This window comes from Halyomorpha halys, unplaced genomic scaffold, assembly GCF_000696795.3.
Source record: "Halyomorpha halys isolate HHAL.00 unplaced genomic scaffold, Hhal_1.1 Scaffold1463.1, whole genome shotgun sequence".
Taxonomy (NCBI): Eukaryota; Metazoa; Arthropoda; class Insecta; order Hemiptera; family Pentatomidae; genus Halyomorpha; species Halyomorpha halys.
In genome coordinates, this window is record NW_027115291.1 from 162,156 (window position 1) to 183,831 (window position 21,676).

At 35.4% G+C, this 21,676-nt stretch overlaps 1 protein-coding gene across 1 annotated transcript in view; it reads right to left on the minus strand.

The window, feature by feature from the left end:
• The window catches only part of LOC106689772 (NBAS subunit of NRZ tethering complex), a gene marked incomplete in the record, with an annotated part of 85,874 nt that extends 64,463 nt beyond the window's left edge, over window positions 1–21,411 (minus strand). The window contains 6 exon segments of the mRNA XM_067052377.1: window positions 2,036–2,216; window positions 2,706–2,782; window positions 4,724–4,857; window positions 7,691–7,824; window positions 12,801–12,919; window positions 21,179–21,411. Of these exon segments, the coding sequence (XP_066908478.1) occupies window positions 2,036–2,216; window positions 2,706–2,782; window positions 4,724–4,857; window positions 7,691–7,824; window positions 12,801–12,919; window positions 21,179–21,280 (747 nt within the window).
• Window positions 21,412–21,676: the final 265 nt, after the last annotated feature.

Below are 21,676 nucleotides of genomic sequence, written 5' to 3' on the forward strand. Positions count from 1 at the left end.
TCGTGTCTGTGGCGCCAAAGAGAGATGATCTCTCGGTATGAAGGGTACGCATCAATTTCTGTCCAGCAAGAGAGGAAGCCATATTGGACGCGAGGACAATAAGATTAAGAACAAAGAAGATACCAGGAATCAACGAAAGAAGATCGTAGAGCTTGGTTAGTTTTGTTATAACTAAATTAGAATACATTTGCAAAACAGATTTAAATTTAATTAATTGAGATTATTGTAAATGCCTGTTTCTGATTGTCTAGCAACCACACGCCCTGAGAATAAGAGTTTCTTTTTATATAATAAAATTCAATTATCTATTTTATATTAAAGTTCTTAATTAGAATCCAAATTATCTCTTATATTTGAAAGAAGTCATAAGAATGATCTAAATTCTTTTTATTTTATTTTTTATATTTTTAAAATTATTACAATATATATATAGTATAAAAGTATGTGTATATATATATATAAAGTATAAAAGTACGTGGCTGCGCTATTAACCCACTTCAATCTGGTGACCGAGAAACGACTCAGCGCCCTGGAGAAGAACAGACCAGAGGGACGTCAGCAGAGAAAGAGGCATGGGTAACAGAAGGATGAACCAGGCCAATCCAAGGAGCAATGGTAGAAAGGAGGAGTGAAGGTGCCCCGGGTGTGGAAAGACAGGTCATTTGGTGGCCCAGTGTCCCCGAACCCGATGCTTCGAATGCGGGAACGAGGGTCATATAGCAATGTGTTGCCCTTATATGTACCGGAGGAAGGAAGCGGGTCCAGAGGAACCTATGGAAGTTAACGTCCAGAAAGTAAGGCAGAGGAGAGGCCCACTTAGGACAGAAGAGTCAGGCAGTGATATAACAGAAGAGTCAGAGGCTTCGGGCACAGAGGTGGAAGATGGAGAAACAAAGAGAGTGAGTGGATCAAGAAACGAATGGAGAAGAGCGAGCGGAAGGAAAAGGTCCACTGAGGAGATCTGAGGGAATGCCTACAGAGCGGCTGCCCCATGATGGTGAGTTACAACGTGGGGAACGAGAGCAGCAGCCTGCCTATCATCAAGGTGAGAGGAGTGCGGTGCTTGGTGGACACGGGAAGCTCCAACACCATTGTATGCCCGTATGCGTTGAGGAAGCTGAGTGACAGAGAGAGGACACACCAGACATAAAGTACAGGTATGTCATCGTCAGTTAATCACCCTGAATGGATCCTGTAGGGTTGAAGGGGAAGTCGAAATGGACTTAGGAGCATGGGGCTGGTAGAAATAATATAGTGGCTCATGTGGTGGGAAACATGCCGCGGGAATACCAAATTATTGTTGGATGCGATTTACTATCGAAGGTAAGTGATCGCATAAGGAATGTGGGAAACCATTGGGTTATTAGGATCGGGAAAACAGAATTTACCTGGAAACGGTTGTTGAGGGGAATGAATGCGGGAGTAGGGCCGGTTAATAAGATGGGAAATTGGAGACATCAAGTAATGAGTAAATACGAGGATATTTTTTTTAAGGAGGGGGATACATTAGGCAGGACAGGAAGAACCGTGCATGAGATCCAGTTAAAAAGGGATGTAGTCACATACGTGAAGGAGCGGAGTTATCCACAGGCACTCAGGCGACACATCCGAGAAGAACTGAAAAGTCTAAAAGCACAAGGTATAACAGTGGATAGCACCTCACTGTACAATAGTCCTTTATAGGCAGTGAAGAAAAAGAGTCCACCAGGGGAATCCACAGAGAAATATCGGGTCGTTATCAACTATAGGAAATTGAACAATAATACCGTGGACGAAAAAATACCCCCTGTAAAATCAGCCCTAATCCTATCTTCCCTCATAAACAAACACTCAGAATGTATATAAGGCAGATTAAGGTGGGAAATAAATCAGTATTAATTCAGCAAGTACGTGCGTTATTTCTATGGCCCTTTTTCCTTTTTTTTTTATAGTTTTCACCCAACTTCACATAAGTTATATATAAATATACACACAGAAGGAAAAAAATTTAAATTAATGCAATATTTTTTTTAAATAAATGCAATAGCTTACAAACCTCAAAAGAAAAAACTTTCAAAGGCTTAGTGGATAAAAACAAAATTCCATGTTCTTGGCTGAAAGCACTACTTGAAATACCACTTTCTAGCAGTATAGAATGATGACTGAAAATGCTTTTGTCCAATGAGGCAATAATATAACAATCAAGAGATCCATTGGCATATATAATGAGTAGTTCCCTGTAAAAAGTAACTCATTAGTAATATTTATTTATTTAAATTATTCAACTAATTAAACTTGTTTCAGAACAATCTAAAAACTCTTAATTTCATTATTTTTTTTTTATCTTGAAACCTCTGGTATTATTTAGCTCTTGGGGGGAAAAGACCTTGAAGCCTAATAGTATCAAGATAAAAAAAACAAAAACAAAACTGCACTTTTACTTAAAATATTTTTAAATTAATATTCCAATGAAAACAAAATGTATCACATTATGAAGTCAAAATAAAACATTAAGATCCAAATAATTTTTATATATAAACAAAGTACCTTTTAAAGATATAATTCAATTAATATATATTCTTGGTGCAATTAGTAATTTAAACTTCTACAGAAAAAAAAAAAATACTAAAAAATATGATAAATTAGTATCAATCGAATAAGACTATAAATAACCTGAGAATGTCAAAATATATTCATTAAACCGCAAATAAATTATAGTAACATACCATTCACCTTTTTTGTCTCTTGACTTAATAAATTCAAGGCCAGTTATCAATTTCTTGATGGTACTTTCAGGAGCTATCTGAAAAAAAAAATAATAATAACTTTAATCTTAGTTCTGGTATACTAAAAAATAGTAAAAAATTGAATATAAATCAAAATAAATATGTCTAAACATAGTCATTATAGTTCTTTATCAGTAAAGAATGTTACTAAGTACAATATCAATATTAATAAAAGATTTCTCAAACATAATTAACAAGGTAAAACTATAAATGAAATAACTCATTAGCATATACTGATACAAACAAAGTGGAATGGTTTAAAGCATAATCGTTTATAGGAATGTTTGAAAAAGAACTTATCGCTTAAATTTCATTTGGTGTGTGGCACACTAAGTACGTCACCCTCATTTTAACCACATTTTCTTTATTTAAATTAAAATTAGATTATTCCTAAGTTCTGAGTGGAAGGGAAATAAAAATAGCACAATTGAAAAGTATATTAGAAGAAGATGGTTTGGGTACAGTCAAAAAAGCAACTCAAATGGTACAAAAATGTTAGCTTTTTGGATTACTTCCTAGATGTAAGTTCTGCAAAGTGGGATAGAACAGCTCTTATTAAATAATTTTTATACTACTTGAGTTGTTTTTTGATTGCACTCGTACCACCTTCCTCTTATTAATTACAAACAATAAATCGACAAATTTCCTAAAAATATATATATTTATTAGGCTTAAAAAAATCAATATTATCCCAAGTTTTAATAATACTTATTTTTCACAGATGTTTAAAACTTAAATTTAATCAATATTTGGGCAACTTACCAGACTTCCTTACTTTTTGAGCCTGAGTAGTTTTTGTCATTGAATACATAACCTGGATTATCGAAGTGTGTAAAATGATACTGTAGGTCAACTATTAGAAATTCTTGAGATGCTGTATGACAAGGTTTTGATGGCCCCTATAGTTTTGTTGCAATCCAATAGGATAGATAGTTCCCCTATTTTTACATTGATTTCACTACCATCATGCATGCATAATAGTAAAATCAGAAAACTTTTTGTTTTAGTATATATAATTGTTAATATAATAATTGGTAAATATGAATTTTTAAGATTATAACCCCTATTATCATCTGTTAAAAAATAACACAAATTGTAACAATGACCATGTAAGGCCGACCAGGCCAATTTGCTAATAAAGAAATTTAAAAAAATTATATGAATTTTGAATCTTCCTTCCTCATTGTTTTCAAGTAAATAATTTTAATTTGTAATTTTGAAAAATTCCTAATATATTCAGAAAAATAAAAAATATGCATATGAACACATTAGCATTATTGGATAAAATTCTTTCTTTCTTTTTTTATTTATTTATTGCTATTTACAACAGTATTTACATAAAAATACATCCAAGTGAATTTGATGTAAGATCAAAATGGAGTGACACAGGAATGTAAAGAAACTACCCATTGGTAGCTCTCTTAACATATTTTTACAATAGGTCTCGAGGCCCTCTTCTTTTTAGGCACCTCGGAGGATTTACAGGAATAGAAGAAGAAGCAAGGTTAGAAACTAGAGGGTTTTGATGGTTAGAGAGTTTATAATGGAAGGATTGTTATATGGTTTGGGCTAGATCGGTTATTTATGGAAAAATTGGTCTTGTTTTTTAAAATAACCAATATATTAGAAATGATAATAACCTCCTGAAGTGAACTCAATACATGCACAAACTGAAGAATTAAAAATAATTCACAAACAGGGACTTAATCAATGTGCTACTACCTTTTCAATTGTTTCTATGGACTAACCAATTAAGGGAGTAATTGAACAATTAAGAATTCTAGTATAACTGGTAGAAGGGGTTTGGGAATGGAACAAAGAGAGGGATAAAAGTGAAAATTCAACTTTCGTCTGAATATAATGAAAATCCTCAAATTATACACTTTATACTCCAACATGGTTGCTAGAAGTTTAAAAGTATAATATAAAAATAATTGTAAACTAAGCAGGTAACATACCAGCGGTATTTTAAATATTAGACTTCCACCAAAATCATATACCCGAACAGAACCATCACTAGAAGCGACAGCTACCATACGGCTATCTGGTGACCAGGAGATTTTCCGAAACTGAGGTCTTTTGTCTCGAGGTACTGTAAAATAAAATAAAAAAATAGATAAACCATGGTTAGCTCAAGTACACAGAAGTTAAAGGCAAACTTTTCCATAAGCTCATGTTTTTTTTTTTGGTTAATTATTGTATATTAGGTTTAATACTCTAATTAACATCATCAAAGGGTTATCTTAGAGATTACCAACCTGTGGTAACCAAAAGGAAAGGTTAAGATTTATCTTGTGGCCAGCCAAGAAATTCAAGTTAATCCTTAAATGCAAAAACAACTCAGTATCAGAAACTATAATATAACGTATAGTTATAACTGCAATGTCATAACAGATTCATGAATAATATGAATGCATAGAACAAAAAATATATTTTTCTTTAATAAAACACCCTACTAAATAACAAATCTACAATATAATATATAAGAACCTCTAAACATCAAACTTTTGGTAATAAAATAAATCACATTTCTTTTAAATTACATAATAGTTATCTTATAATCACATAACTTACTTACCACCCTTCTTAAAGTTGAAATTATTTCTATCTCACTTCAACACAGCTATTTCTTTTTTATTCAAGATAGTCATACTTCCTCTACTATATTTTCATTTACAGGTAAATGAAATTGAAGATCTGAATCATCATAACCATAGAAGCACTGATATATTTATTAATCAATTCAGTTTATTAATGTGTTTATCACAATTATCAATTACCGACTAAGACTTTATCTGTCAGATATTATTTTTTCTAAAATTGCTGGCTTGCAAACTGTACATTACACATCAATATTACTATTCTTTTTTCTGAATTGTGTTTTCAATATTTCATATTGATAAATATATTTCAATAATTCATTTGGAAAACATTTCTCTTTTTTATTTTAGTAAGTTATAAACTAAAGATTTGAATGGAAAGTCCTCCGTACAATTACAGGAGTGATCTGGGATTAGAGCCTTAACACATGGGAGAGAAGAACTAACAGTGAACTGCTTGAAGAGGTTGGACAGTCAATATCTCAGGATATGAAGACAAGGAGGTTAAGATTGGTAGGACATGTGGTTCAAAGCAATCCATCAGGAAGACTCTACACAACAATGCATGCCAGTATAGTTGGCAAGAAACCACACAGGAGGCCAAAACCATATGGATATAACAAAGGTGCGAAAAAGCTGCATGCAGCAAACTGGAAAGCAGTAGCCCAAGACAGGCAATCGTGGAGAAGGCTGGTTCAGGGACCGAATATCTACAAGGTCTGTAGAGCCAACCGAAGAAAAAAAAATTATTAACTCTTTCATAGTTTATAAACTATTCATCATTCAGAATTATTCATTTTTCATTACTACTAGTAATGAGGGTTGGTTGACGCATGGAAATGGAAAAGACTGTATGTGCCAAAAAACTAGTTTTGAGAAAAATGAAAAAAACAGGTAGTTGGCCACAATTTTTGTTCTAAAATTATGAAAAAGTAACAGCTCTAGGAACTAAACCATTCAAGATAGGAACTTCCAGTATTTAGCCGTTGATAGGCACTGGTTTCTTTATTGCTATCCCATCAAAATCTCATTTTTCCTATATTTCTCGCACTTAGAGCCTTTTTCATTTCCATGCCTCAATTATTGCAAGTGGGCAAAACTGAAGATAGTAATGCTTTTTTGAAATTTCAGTATTTAAGAGCTGTCAGACTATTTCAATGAGGATAGGACCAAGCTGATATTTAAGAGCACTTAATTAATAGTATATAGATGTAATGAGTTTAAAATCAAATGGTAGTAATAGTTTTCAATTTTTGCTACCGACCTTAAATACATAATTTCAGATTTTTACAACTTTTCATTTTTGAGCTAGGCTGACCACATCTCACACAGATCACTTCGCAAGACCTGGATATATTTATGTTAAAAAATTTTACACTATCACATTATTACCCTATATCATAAATTTCACACATAGAAGAGTTCAAATAAAAACAATGGTTTTTATGGAAATAAGATCACCAAAAGAAGTTTACAGGATTAGTGGAAGATAACATACAATACAAAAGATAGGATAGCAAAAGAAAATCTTAGATTATTATCTGTTAAAAAAGTATGAAATCAAGATTCATACTTTCTTAAGTTCATTCATATTTCTTAAAGAGTTTTTTGAACTCTAGTATAAGCTAATAAAACGACTAAGATAAAAATTAAAACAGGATTTATTCGTGCTGCAAACTAACAAACTTCAGGGTGCTACAAAACTAAACAAGCACCCAAAATTTATGATAAAGCTATGAAATGTAATGTCAGAGCGAATATTGCTTTCCTTATCCTCCCCCAAATCAAATTTAAACAGCTTGTCTTATCTTAAATTGAAAGCACTGAAATTGATAAACACTATAATAGAAGAATGATAATGTAGGTACTAAGACAAGCTTTCTGATATAAAACTGGTGGATGCATGTATGGTTCAGAATTTGGAACATTGAAAACTTATTGTGCATGCGCCTGTCAGTTTAAAGATAGTTTTGATTCATTTGAAAAAATAATTGATAGCCATGTTGGATTACTTTATTACGAACAAATGTGGGATAATGGATGTCTCTATTCCCTGGTGAAAATCTATTTTAATCAGCTCACTGAACTATGAAAAGTTTGAAAAAAAAGAAACCAAAAAAACTAGACTAAGAACCCAGGAAGAAGTATAAAAAAAAATTATATGTAAATGGTTGACCTTATGAGATTCAAAAATGGCTTGAATAAATGAGAAGTTTCAATATCTTAAAATATTTCCCAGTATTTGTGATTTCTGAAACTTTCAAAGCTTCTCAAAGAAATTTTATGCTCAAAATATTATCAAAAAATAATAGTAGGGAACCATACTTGTTGCTCGGCCTATTATAGTAGTATATTCATCTCGTGATGCTCTAATTTCAAGAACAGTTTCTTGAAGAACAGCAACTCTTTTTCCATTTGGGCTTAGAGTGATTTGCCAAGGTAACAGAAAAACAGCAGATCTAAAAACAAAAATGATAACCTTCATGTCATAAATTTAGTTTAAAAAGTAAATATTTAATTATACAAAATGTTTTTAAACAGCTAAAATTCAGGAGAAAACATAAGATACAGTTGTTTCTATTCTGTACGAACCATAGTTCATATAAATGTTGTGTGCTCAATTACTGGACAAAAACATTAAATGACAACTTTCAATAGCAATGCAATGAGTTTAATCATATTTCATAAAATGAAAATAATTTATTATTAAAAAAATGAAATTTTAATTATTATCATTATAATTTAATTAAATTAAAAACAGTAATTCCTCAAATCATGAATAAATTTTTATTATTTATTTACAGTTACCTAATGAATTCTGATTCTTAAATGAAATCAATGAGGAAGTAAAGGAAAGGTTAAATGTGAGAAAAGCTTGTTATTTTGCATTTTCAAATTACTTAGCTCACCTCTTCTGTACAGAAACTTAAAAGTTAGAATTTACAAAAGTATTTACCTTCCTCCTGTTCTTTACAAATGTGGAATGATACCTCTGATATTAAGGGAGGAATAAAGTCTTGAGGTTTTTGAAAATAAGTACTGCATAAAATATTCAGATCAAAGGAGGATGAGTTAACCGAACAATTTAGAAAACTATACAAAACCAAATTGTGTGAACATCACCCACTAAATATAATTAAAATGATACAATTATAGCAATTAATATCAAATCTAACCAGGACATTAATTTCAACCTCCATACAAGGAGACAAAAGTGAAACGGTACAGAGAAATCCATATCTATACAATGTGAAATCTGCTAAGAACAAACATACGCAACAATATCAACAGCAACTAACAATATCCAACCCCGTTCCAACAGTATTTACTTCAACCCTTGTTATTTCATAATGATTATCAAAACCAGTAATTATAATGGTGAAACCAATACCTCCCACAAAAATTTACTTACCATTTCTTGCAGCTCAATATCCTCCAAATTCTTTGAACATAATATTCCAGTATGATTATTATTTATTTTGATAACACTTCTATTTTAATCACATTTCCAACCATGAGAAAAGGATATTTTCTGAACTTTTAAAATCAATTCAGAACCTAATTCTACAAAACCTAAAGCAGGCAACAATACACTATTCAATCTCAAAAACCATAACTTTTTCCAATGTATATCTTATAATTTTTTTCCCCTTCCTCTGCCCACTTTTTTCCATAACCATACCTTCTCCTGGACCACCAATTTCCTATTCTTCATATTCTTTTTAACAATATAAGTTTTTCTACTAACTTTTTTTTTTTTAATAGTATTGTATACATGTTCTCTACTGTATTTTTATGCATTTCACATCTTTTTTCTATATCTAGATTTTTAATCGCGGTCAACTACTTCAAAAATAATATATTATTAGTCCACTATTATTGTTTTAAATTTCACACTGTTTTCTGTAAATTTTTATCAGATTGTGCCTATATTTTGATCCAAAGGATTAGTCATGAATTACGGCCTATTACACATACTAAAAATATATATATATATTTTAGTGCTTTAATTATATACTTTTTTACTAGGAGATGATGGTTGGGGGTGCGGTCAAAATGAAACACAAATAAGTTGGTGTAGCTTATTTAATTGTGCCAACATTTCGGCCAGAGTTTCTAGCCTTCATCAGGGCTGTTAGCTTCTAATCCAAATGTGACTTGACTTGACATTTGGACTAGAAGCTAACAGCCCAGATGAAGGCTAGAAACTCTAGCCGAAACGTTGGCACAATTAAATAAGCTACACCAACTTATTTGTGTTTCATTTAGACTGCATCCCCAACCATCATCTCCTAGTACATCATCCACGGTCAACTATCTCTCATAATTATATATTTTTTTCATAAGTAGGTCAATCATAAACACATGAATATGTTTTTTTAATAGAATGGAAATATTATTATATTATTTTTATATTTCTATAAAATTATTGGTGCATTATTGTTATTTATTATTATATTTTGTTATTATTGTGTGATTATTATTTATTTTAAATAGATTTAAAAAATATATACAGTTATGCATACATAAATATATACAATTATGCAGTGGAAACTGCTGAAAGACTAGATGTTCATCATGGCTACCAAAGCCTGAGAGCTCTACGACAGTTGCAGCGAGAAAATTCTTTTGAAGAGTGAGCTAATTGCAGGTGACAAGGCATTGGTGTTAGCCATTTCAAGGAGACCTCAAATGCTAACAGATAGGTGCGTGAGAACCATGTACTCCCAGGGTCATAATGGGTTTATGCCTTGCAGCTCAATGCTAATTATCCACCTCTCCATATAGCATGGAGTCCAAGCAGCTAGCAGACAGCAGAAAGGAGTTGAGTTCCCCTGTCGCAAATGTGGCAGAGTCTGAAACACCAGTCTGTGTGCTCAGAAAATCCCTCAATAACTCCCTCCTCATAACAGGCAGGCACAATAGGATCAAATATGAACTGATAAAGCTCTTTAGAGAAAAGGATTTCACCTGCATCCACGAGGTCTAGTGTATTATGCTGATAGATTCATGAAATGCGCAGAAATAGTAGCATTCCCTAAGACCGGAGGTACAGCTTTTGTCTTGGATCTGTCAGTGCAATTTAAAAATAATGACCTCGATCTGGTGGTTAGGAATGGTTACCCTCATAATCTAGTTTGCCAATTACTAAAACAAACACTAACACTGAAACTAAACCCCAAGAAATCAACAGCAAAACCTACTACACAATTTCTTACATACCAACACTCTCAGAAAAAACCTAAACAAAAACGATTACACTATTAAATACAAAAACACGGCTGCTTTATCTAAACTTTACACTAATGCAAAAGACAAAGACTAAATAGAGCTACAATCTAATATAGTGTATGAAATTTCCTGAGAAGAGAACCGCGGAAATAAGAAAAGGAGAACTACTACTTTATTTTCTAATATACTTTGGTGTTCCGGGATGTTAATTTACATACCCGGTTAATTAAACTTTCAGCAGTATTGATTTTGTATCTATTTGTACATTGGCTGGTATAACGTAAATATTGGGTTATAAAATAAGTTCGTAGCGTTTTTCAATATTTCAATTTAATCCTCTCAGTGTTTATAAAATCATGTTTACTTGGTCAATAATGTTTACATATTCTAAAAAAGTATTAGTTAAGGTTCTTTTATACATCAGTTTCAACCGAGATTCCTTATCTTCAAGTAGTATTTTGCTTGCTCAAAATGGAGGCAAAAAAAATTCATATTCATCATTTAATGATTTTTTATTTCTGAAAAAGAAAATCCGCTGCACAAATGGTTAACAAAATTTGCATGACAATGATGCCTTACATGCTGAGAAAGCACCGTCCGTAAGTGGTTTGCTCGGTTCAGAAACGGAAATTTGGACTAGGAAGACGCAAAGCGCTTGGATCTTCCTTCAACTGTTGATGATGACCAAATTTAAGCACTGGTCACAGACAACCCTCACTCTACGATATGGGATATCTCATAATCGCAAAGGCATATTTTTCCATCACAATAACACCCGTCCTCACATGTCTTGCAGACCCAGCAGAAATTATTGGAGTTTGGCTGGGATGTGATCTTACACCAACCCTATTCACCAGACCTTGCCCCAACAGATTTTCACTCATTTCGGGCCCTTCAAAACTCTTAACGGGAAACACTTAAATTCGCTCGAGGACAGCATAATGCAAATAGAGGAGTTCATTGCGCAAAAATCTTAGAAGTTCTGGGAGGACGGAATTAAAAAATTGCTTGAAAGATGGCAACATGTAATAGATCAAAATGGGTCATATATATGGATAATTATATAATTGATTAAAAACATTTACAAGAATCTGAAGTTTTTATTGAAATCACCAGTAAAAAATGCTATGAACTTATTTTACAACCCAATATTTATCAGAGTGGATGGATTTTATCTAAAAATGGTATTTTGTTTTCTATTCTATCGATTTCTATAGTAAAATTTAATCTAGAGGAATAGTTGTTAAATTCACTTATTTGCTTATCGTTATGTTTGGTTGGTATTACAATTATTATATAGTCAAAAAATTTATACACAAATGGTATATGAAATGGGATCTTGGATATTACTATATCAAATAAATCTTCTAAATAAATACCAGCTCAAACCAGGAGAATAGGAGATCCCATGGGGCATCAGAATTTTTAGATATAGAATTTTCTGTTAAACTGAAAATATCCTCTATCAGCACAGAAAGCTAGAAGTTTGATAAATTGTGTTAAGGAATATTTTTATGTATTTTAAGTCAGCTCCATTTGTTTTTAATGATAGTTTTTATTTTTGGTATGAGTATATTAGTAAACAATGATGATGTGTCCAAAGAAATGAGTTTGTATCCAAATGGAATTTGAATGCTGGTGATATTTATGGGAATTCAAAGGAGTCATTAATCTTGTATATGTTGGCGGAAATGTGCTTTGATACATTTGATAAATATTTTCATATTCATTTCTGGGTTCCCTTCTTTATACTGTCTGTATATCTGAATGTAATTTTAGTGGTATTGGTGAATTTGTAATCAGTTTTCAGTATATGTTATTGTTTTCAAACTGATTATGAATTCACCAACATCCACAAAACTATACCATATATATAAAGAGCTATATATGTAGTTATAACAGAAAAACTTTGTTTATCAATTATGTTAGTATGTATATTTTATCCTAAGGACTAATCAGTATGCTGTGTACTAATGGCAATCTATTGTATTTGGGCACCATTGCTTATGGTTGTTGAATAAAGAATTTATCTCTACTGTTTTATATTTTTTTAAGAGTCATATTATGCTATTTGGTTCTTCAAATTATTTATTGTTCTATACTTGTATTCTGAATCTTTTTGTGAAAACTTTTAGGTTCTAAGCTTCTTTCATACAATGAAATAATGAATAATTTATACATTCTAAAAAAATAAAATACTTACTTTGCTAAATCCTCTTCGGGCCAAGGGATTTTTTTAAATATTTTATGAAATCCTAGCAAGTTCCACCACCAGCTATGAGGATTATCATATCCTACTAATGTGTGTTGTGTTATTGGTTTCTGGAAACAGAAATCATACGACTATTTTATCTTCAATATAAAGGAAAAAATAATTATATAATAACTGCCTAAGATCTAATTATGATTAATATATAACAAAAATGTAGGCTTTGTTTACACCATGAAGTAGTAAATTGAAAATCCAGCAGCATTGGCACTAAGTGTTCGTTTTAAATTAACAACTACTTAAGTAATTATATCTAATATAATTTTAAAATTAATATCATAAAGAGAAAAAAAAATTGATTAAAACACAATCAAATGAAAAATTTTAGTCTTAATTATTTTTAAAAATATAGAAAAAAAAATAAAAACTCTGTTTTACAATAATAAAGGGGGACTAATGGGTGGGGATAATAGTGGGACTGGAGAGGGAGATAGGTGTGAGAATCTCTGTCACTCTTTAAGGAAAGATCGAGCGATAATGCCCTACTCACTGCTTGCGAATTCCAAGTCCCCATCCCCACCAATGCCTACTGTCATCTCCATGTGGTGGCCCCCGGGGAGTCCGATGGGACGACAGAGGCGGGGCCCAGTACTCGAGGAGTACTGAGTCTGGTAATAAACACCCAAGTTAGGTGGAGGCTCGAGCTGTGGCTGAATGGCAGAGGGTGTCTAAAAATAAACTGTCTTCTATCGACCACCTTGGGGTACCATGAAACTGTGAGATTCTAACAGGAGCCAGCAGTGGAAGTTGCTATTCCTAGGGGTCATGTGCTTGAGGAAAGGCGGAGCTCACATGTGGTGGGGCCGCCCAGTAGGTCAGTTGCCATAGCTACAAGGCTCTCCCCAGGGCCGTCAGCTGGGTGTGCTGCTCACGTGGGGAAAGTTCTGACACATATACCTCGCTCAAGTGTGATGAGACAGCCCTAGGGTGCAGTGGCGGGGCAGCTGGGTTCCCAACGGAGTTGTCAGACCTGCTGCACCTCGAGGGCAGGCACCAAAACGCAGTGGCCTGGCCATTGCGAAGGGGCTGCCCCGGGCTCAGTGGCTGGAACTGCTGGGTATTCCTCAAAACCAGCAGCTAAGATGGCTGAGCCTGGAACTCCTGGTCAGTTCCACAGGTCACAGGCCGCAGAGAAGAGGTTCAGGAACTCCCCTGGGACTTCTGCACCTGTTGCGAAGAAACCCATGGGTATGGATGGCAAGCCTAGGAGCTATGCCCAAATAATCAGGGGGTTTGACACTGCGATTGTGCCTAGCAGCTGCCCACAAACCCAACTTACTAAGGCACACTGCAGCGTGCTAAAGGAGATCACCAAACTCCTTGACACCTTGGATGAGTTGGGGGAGTTCCACCCACAGTTTAGCGGTGGAACTTGACGTAAAGGATGGGTGGACTCGTCCTCACCTGTTATAACCAATCAGTTAGAGGAGATTGGTTACCTGCCAATGTCCCCAACATCGACATTGGAGAGGGGATCACCCTTCGCACGACAGACGCCAACAAACTCCTTAAGGCAGCAATAGTAGCCATTTTCTTTCCCGGCTGTAGGCTGCCAGATGATGTCCTACTTAGGAGACTCTGGTTGCAGAACAGAGAAATCGTAGGAATGTGCAACTGGAGCATATACCATATAAAAGACCAAGAGAAAGGATTCTTTGCGGTGCTTAGAATCTCAGTATCCAGCCTTGAGGGCACAGGGCATCTGTGGCCTGCACATTCTGAACCTCAGGCATATTCAAAAGAAGACAGAGGGTCGGCCCATGAAAGTAGAACTTGAGGAGGCGCCACCTCAGTCCAAAGCCCCTAAAGGAAGTGGAGCCCCCACCAACCGCACTACCCTCGACGTCGAGACTGATCGGGGCAGTGGCCGTCACTGGGGGTAGGCCAAGGGGGCCACAGCATGCTCCCCGACGTGTGGAGTATTGCAGCAATACATTAAAGGTAAGGACACTGATATTATCTTAATTCAAGAATCTTATCTCTATGATGCCAGGCCGAAAGGTCTGGGAATGACTGGGTACAGAACTATCTCTGTGCCCAAGCATCCCAGGGCCTACATTGTTTATAAAAGTAATTTAAAGCTGCTCCCTCTTTGGCAACTTTGTTCCAGAGACCTTGCAGCAGCTCAGCTCTCCCCACATGGGAACTCAGGGTGGACGGAGATCACGATTGGAGTGGGATACTTGCCCTATGACAACTCAAACTCTACGACCAAGCTCGAAAAGATCAGGGGATGTGGGTTAACTCAGATCCTGGCTGCCCTGGACACCAATGTGCGTCAAGAGCTGTGGTGCAGCTCTAACACCAACAAAAGAGGTGAGAAAATCTTAGATTTTATTATTAATTTTGATCTTGACATTCTTAACAGGGGCAGGAAGCCTACCTTACCTTGATAATGTTTGACATCTATTCCGCCTTCGACAGCGTTTGGTGGCCCCGTGTACTCCAACGGTTGCAAGAGCTCGACACCCCCAGTAATCTATACTCCCTCGTAGGTAGTTACCTCAATAACAGGAGTGTCAGGATCAGGGGTAACTACTACGAGGTCGCGAGAAAAATCAAAAGAGGATGTCCGCAGGGTTCGGTCCTAGGACCAGCTCTGTGGAAGCTAGTATTCGATGAGTTGCTGGGGGAACTAGAGGACAAGGGGTTCCTTGCCACGGCTTATGTAGACGACCTGGCAGACATCATGGCCAAGAACATCAGATCCAGACTAAAGACAGAAGCGGAGAGGTGTGCCAGTCTCGTAGGAGAGTGGTGCATGAAGAGGAAGTTGAGTATGGAAGCAGCCAAGACTCAGGCCATACTCATAAGAGGCTCCGTAGACAGGGCTCGTCCTATCACCCTGGATATCCAAGGAGAGAGGCTGAGACTGGGGGAGGAGGTGACATATCTTGGTGTGAGGATAAGAAGATTCGATGCTACTTCTCACCTGGTGTATCTAAAGGACAGAGTGACCCTGTCACTCAATGGATTAAGCAGGATAGGGGGTGCATTTTGGGGCCTCAGATACCCTGCAATGATGACCATATATAAAGGTGTGATCTTGGATATTCTGAGGTATGCATCCCCTCCGTGGAGCCAAAACCTCACACAGACACATAAGAGAAGACTGGCTCTGCTGCCCTCAGCATGAAGACATACAGAAGGGTGTCACATGAGGCGGTGCAGGTGCTGGCCGGAGCGTTACCCCCTGTCCTTAAATATGAAGTTAAGAGGTAGGGACTAGAAGCGCTGCCGGTGGAGCTCCGAGAGAGGATCGGTGAGACTCCAAACATATGGAAGAAAATACTGCGAGAGGAATCAATACAGGAGTGGAACATGGACAGTGGGTAGCAAGCCAGAAGGGCGCTATTTTGAGAAAATTCTTCCCTACCGTCCTTTCTAAATTGAAGGCTAAATGGGTCCTCCCAGGCTATTGGGTCTCACAGATCCTAACAGGACACGGAGGGTTTCGGGGAAAGCTGCAGAGCTTTGGAAAGAAGATCGACCCCCGGTGCCCAACGTGCGGAGTTCCTGAAACAGCAGAATACGTAAGAATACATTACTCTGCCATGGAAGAACACCAAGCCAGGCTGTTGAGAAAGACCGGGATTTACGTCCTTACCGAGTCGGACTTTCCCTGTTTGATAGAAGAAGAGAATATTCCTTCTTCAGGGAGTTCATTTCCGAGTGGAAGGAGGTGGTGGGCCCCACTCATTTCACGATGGGCAGAACTTGACCGCCCAACATCGGCGAGCTACCAGAAGATGAGAAAGCTGACCCATACTAAGACCAGGAGGGCTGGACCAGCCTGGTAATTGCAGGAGGCACCCAGACGGATGCAGTGGACAAGGTGCAGCTCCATCAGTAAGGTGCTAAACCTAGTGCTGGGCTGCACCACAGTAAATAAAAAAAAATTAATAATTGAATAATTAATAAAAAAAGTGATCTTATTGTCACTTTTCTCTTTTTAGTAGAGATGCAGACACGAAAGTTGAGTGGGCTGATACTCAGACCATTGTCCTTACACCAGCCCGCCAGAATGTCTGAGCTAGGTTTGAAAGTACCTGAGGATACTTTCCTACGATTAGGATAGCAATGTCATCTGCATAGCCCTGTGTATAGTATAGTAGCCTGCTGTGTTTAGGGTTGTTAAAAGAGAATCAACCACCAAGAACCACAATAACGGTGAGAGCACCTCACTCTGCGGGCACCCCCCTTTGGGCCTGATCCATACCTTTGATTTGAGGATCCTTTGTTCCAGCATGGAGGTTATCCATCTGAATACAATAGGATCAATTTTTCTGTCCCTTAGCGCATGATTAATATCGCTATAGGGAGTCTTGTCAAATCTACCTTCAATGTCTGCGAAGATGCCAGCTGTGATCTCTTTTTGTTCAAGTGATCTTTCGATCCTAGAGACCAAGTTGTAGTTTCCCTGCTTGATAGGCAAATTGTCTGGAATGTATAGCATTTGCCAGCAATTCCTGCTCTCTTGTATGTCTATCAACGATCTTTTCCAATGTCTTCATTAGAAAGGATGTGAAACATATTGGTTGAAAAGCTTTAGGATCTTCATAAGGTCCCTCCTCCGTTTTGGGTATATAGCACACCCTGGATGTCCTCCATCATGTTGGGGTGTATCCAAGTGCTAAGTTACCTCTGAGGAGTTCAAGAATATGTGTTCTGATCACTGGTAGGCCTTTCTGCAGCAAGGCAGGAAAGATTCCATCAGTCCCAGGTGATTTGAATGGTGATAAAGAGTTGTTTGCCCATTCGATTTTATCAATAGTAATAATAATATTAGCTTTCTCCCAATTTTCTCTACTTGCACTGTAATTATTGAAAGTGGGAGAAATGTTATTGAAAGTTATGCTCAGTCTGACTCCACTGCACCTGGAAATTAAAGCACAGACACTGAACTTACGTAGTGAGGCTTGTTAAACAAGATTCTAGATCCAATACCCTGACTATGGCAGGGCATGGGAAGATAATTCAGCGGATAGATGAGAATAGGGTGCTTTCTATGCAATCAGACTTACAAATCTGCAAATATAAAGGCACTAAACTAAGTGTCAAAATCGATAAAACAAAGTTACATAAACCGAACAATGGCATTAATTGCTACACAGACGGCTCCCTAACAGCCCAGGGCTCAGGAGCCGGCATCTGGTGGGGCAATAAGCCATTGGAAGGTATATCTATTCCCTTAGGGAGGTACACTTCAATATTTCAATCCAAAATACTAGCAATAAATCATTACCCTAGTACTTTTATAGAGGAAGGGCTCTCTGGTAGAAGAATCACCATCTATACAGACAGCCGGGCTGCAATAGGGGCACTCAGTAGCCCCATCACTCGTTCCAAAGTCTGTTGAGTGCTGCATAACTCAACAGACTCTCACGCACAAATAGAGTCAGCATTGAATGGGGGCCGGGTCACTGTAGCCTATGGATTAAAAGCCAAGTATCATTGGCTCAATAAAAGACTAAGACAGGCTGAGCTGTTCCTTGATGAACCCCATAGGGGAGCTCTCTTAGGATAATTACAGGTCACTGCAGATTAAACAAACATATGTTTAACCTCAAGCTAACAGAGTCACCCTTGTGTAGATTCTGCAATGCTGAGGATGAGACGGCCTATTACATTATTTGTTGGTGTGACCGGTTTGCACTGTTCGGGGTGGATCACGTAGTGGATCCCAAGCAGTGCGAGCTGATCAACCCCTTAAGCTTATTAAACTTCTTGGGATCTACCAAACTTAAGCTCTAATGAGCTTACCGCAGCCCTGTGCTGTGTCTTTAATTGGCGCACAATAGGTCTTATTGGCCACAGTGCTTTCGTGACAAATTTAAAAAAAAATACAATAATAAAGAGAGGAACAATAAATTTAAGGATATTGAGCTATGTTCTTTTCTTATATTAAGGTTCTATAATGAACCCAATATTTTTTTCCTTCAACAACAAAGATAAATCACAGTAATAGATTATTACAAAATGTTATTAAATATTTTATTATTCATAGACATCTCTATTTCATAGGTTCTCTGCAAGCCCCTTTTTATGGTAGAATATAAACAATATAAAAGGAGTAATACCAAAGTGGAGTAATAACGAAAAATTGGTGCGGATATAGTTGAATGTAGATATGTGACAGTTAAAGGAGAGAAGAACACTAATAGGTAAAACTTATTTTATAAGTGTTAGAGTTTTAGCCTGAATTTTAGGTCTTCATCAAAGCGACTAATGCATAAGGTTCCACTAAAGTCAAGTAATTTTTACTTATTGGTTGGTGCTCTTATCACCACTGAGTGCTCCCTCCCATCCAAACAACTCCTTATACCAATAATGCAACAATTATTAGTAATGAAAACAATTTCATATTTAGATATATTTAGAAAATCTTTTCTAAGGATAGAATAAAAACAACAGAAAGAGAGTGAATCTCTGATCATGCAACAATTACTAGTAATAAAAGCAAGTTTATTTATTAGTGAAAGCATATTCATAGCTTGAATTATACTCACAAGTTGGAGAATACTTTATTTAAAAATGTAAATGATTGTGTAACTACTATTTATCAACTATCATTAAGGTGTTAATCACCACCTACCGGGATTGGTTACATTTGGTAACATCAATATTAGTTTCCACACTCACAATATTCTTAAAAATAAAGAATGCTAGATACAGTTCTGATAGGTACTCATTTAAAAATTATTACTAATTGTAGCCAAGAGAACATAATGGATGACCATGTTGGGGTGAGAGTCCTTGGTTAACAAGTGCAAAAAATAAAAATAATTATCAATCACTTATATTAAATTCATTATTAATTTGAAATAGATTTAGTAACATAATTGGAAGGCTACCAAAACTATAACAAGGAAATTTTCAAACCTCATTCAGAAGTGTTAGAGTAATATTTTAAGAGTATGATCATTAACGAGAAGGAAAACAATCCAGAATGTGATTGATGCCAAAACAGTTTATCCCACTTAAAGATAAGTAAAATATTGCAAAAGAAACCTTCCAATAAAACTCCAAAGGGTGTCAAATAGTTGGTAAAATATAATAGAGATCAGGAGTTAGATGTCAGAAATAGATTTAAATTTAAACAGCTTAAAAATAAGAGGGAAAAAAATTAGGAGATAGTGTAACTGAGAATATTCTCCACCAAAATCATAAATTAAATAAGAAAGTATTTTTATTATTAAGAAGTGTAGCTCAGTGAGTAAAGCACTCTGCTTCTATATCTCGGGGCTGGATTTGAGTCCTGCTGTAGTACATAATTGTCTATCAAGTTCTATTAGTCGTAAATCAGATAGAAAGACCATTCCAAGACCATGAATCGGAGGAAAACCTCCGAATCACCTCCTTGAACAATCCATTTGGAACACCAGCACTTAGAACAACAGCACTCCCTTACAAAGAGTTGAACCAAAAACATGGGTTCAATACTCTATGGGTTATAGCGATACAGGTTAAAAGAACAAAGAGAAAATAATTCAGTAAAAAGGCAAATGATTCCCAGTTAATCTAAACCAAGGCAAATATTCATATATATGAATAATGAAAGATATTTACATAAGATATTAACATTTAGTTTAAAACATAGCTATTACAAGAGTAAATAGAACATATATCAAAATAAACATCATATTTTTTTTTAATATAATAAAATAAAACATTTTAACATGTTCAAATATTGTAATGCCTAAATTACTAAAATAAATAAAATTGTAATCATTAACCAACAGTCATTTCTTAATATTTGAATTCAAGGAAAAGAGTCAATCGTATACATAATCCCAAAATTTTTGGATTAATTACCACTAATACATGAACTGACCTAGTACATCATATTTAGTAAACATATCTTGTTAATGATTTAATATCACATGACAAAAAGTACCTTCCCTAACATACATTTTAAGTAAAACTTAAAAATAACAAATTTACTTTTATAAATTTTTTATTCATCATATTACAAGGCATCCAACTGAGTAGAGCTATTTTATTTCATAGAGCTAGTTATATTTGATTATTTATAAAGAAAATTGTTAATGTTCTTTTCATTATGTTTATATTCAACTGAATAACTTTGACATCTACATATGGGTAGAGAGGAAAAATTCAGCAGAGTAGGGATTATAATCAAAACAAATACAGAACGCAAAATAATATATTTACAAAATATTATACAGTCAGTTACAAAGAAAACTACAGATAGTTAGGTTGTTAAAATACAGTATACAATAAAAGCAATTATAAACAACAAATTTAGTGATGGCAGAAAAGTATTTTCATTATAAAAGAGTAAAACATACCCACTGTTCTGGGTCAAGTTTCCAATCTTTGTACACCAGAAGTTCATACAGTATTTGTTCTTGACCTCCACTCTTTGAATCATTGATATGTTTAATAACCATTCTAAATCATTAAAATACTGATTTACAAATGACTAGTTAATAGTGATATGATCGAAAAATAATAGAACCATGAATTAAACACTTGACAACAACAGTGGAACCTCCCACAATGTTTCAAACATCACTGTTTACAGTTAATTGTTGGCTTGGAGGAAGAAACACAGTGGAGGGTGTAAGCTGATAACACACTTCAAGCCAAACAGGCGGACTTTATTGGGCTCCGAAGGTACGTTAGGGCTTGATTGGGGGAAATCCGAGACGCCGTACTAGCACGTCATAGATAGTTAATCAAACCTTGCGTTTAACTTGTTTTTGATATTTGATGTTTTTTATTTTGTGATTTTAAAAATGTTCAGTCACTTTTTTGTTATAAACTTTTATTTTATTTTTTTACCT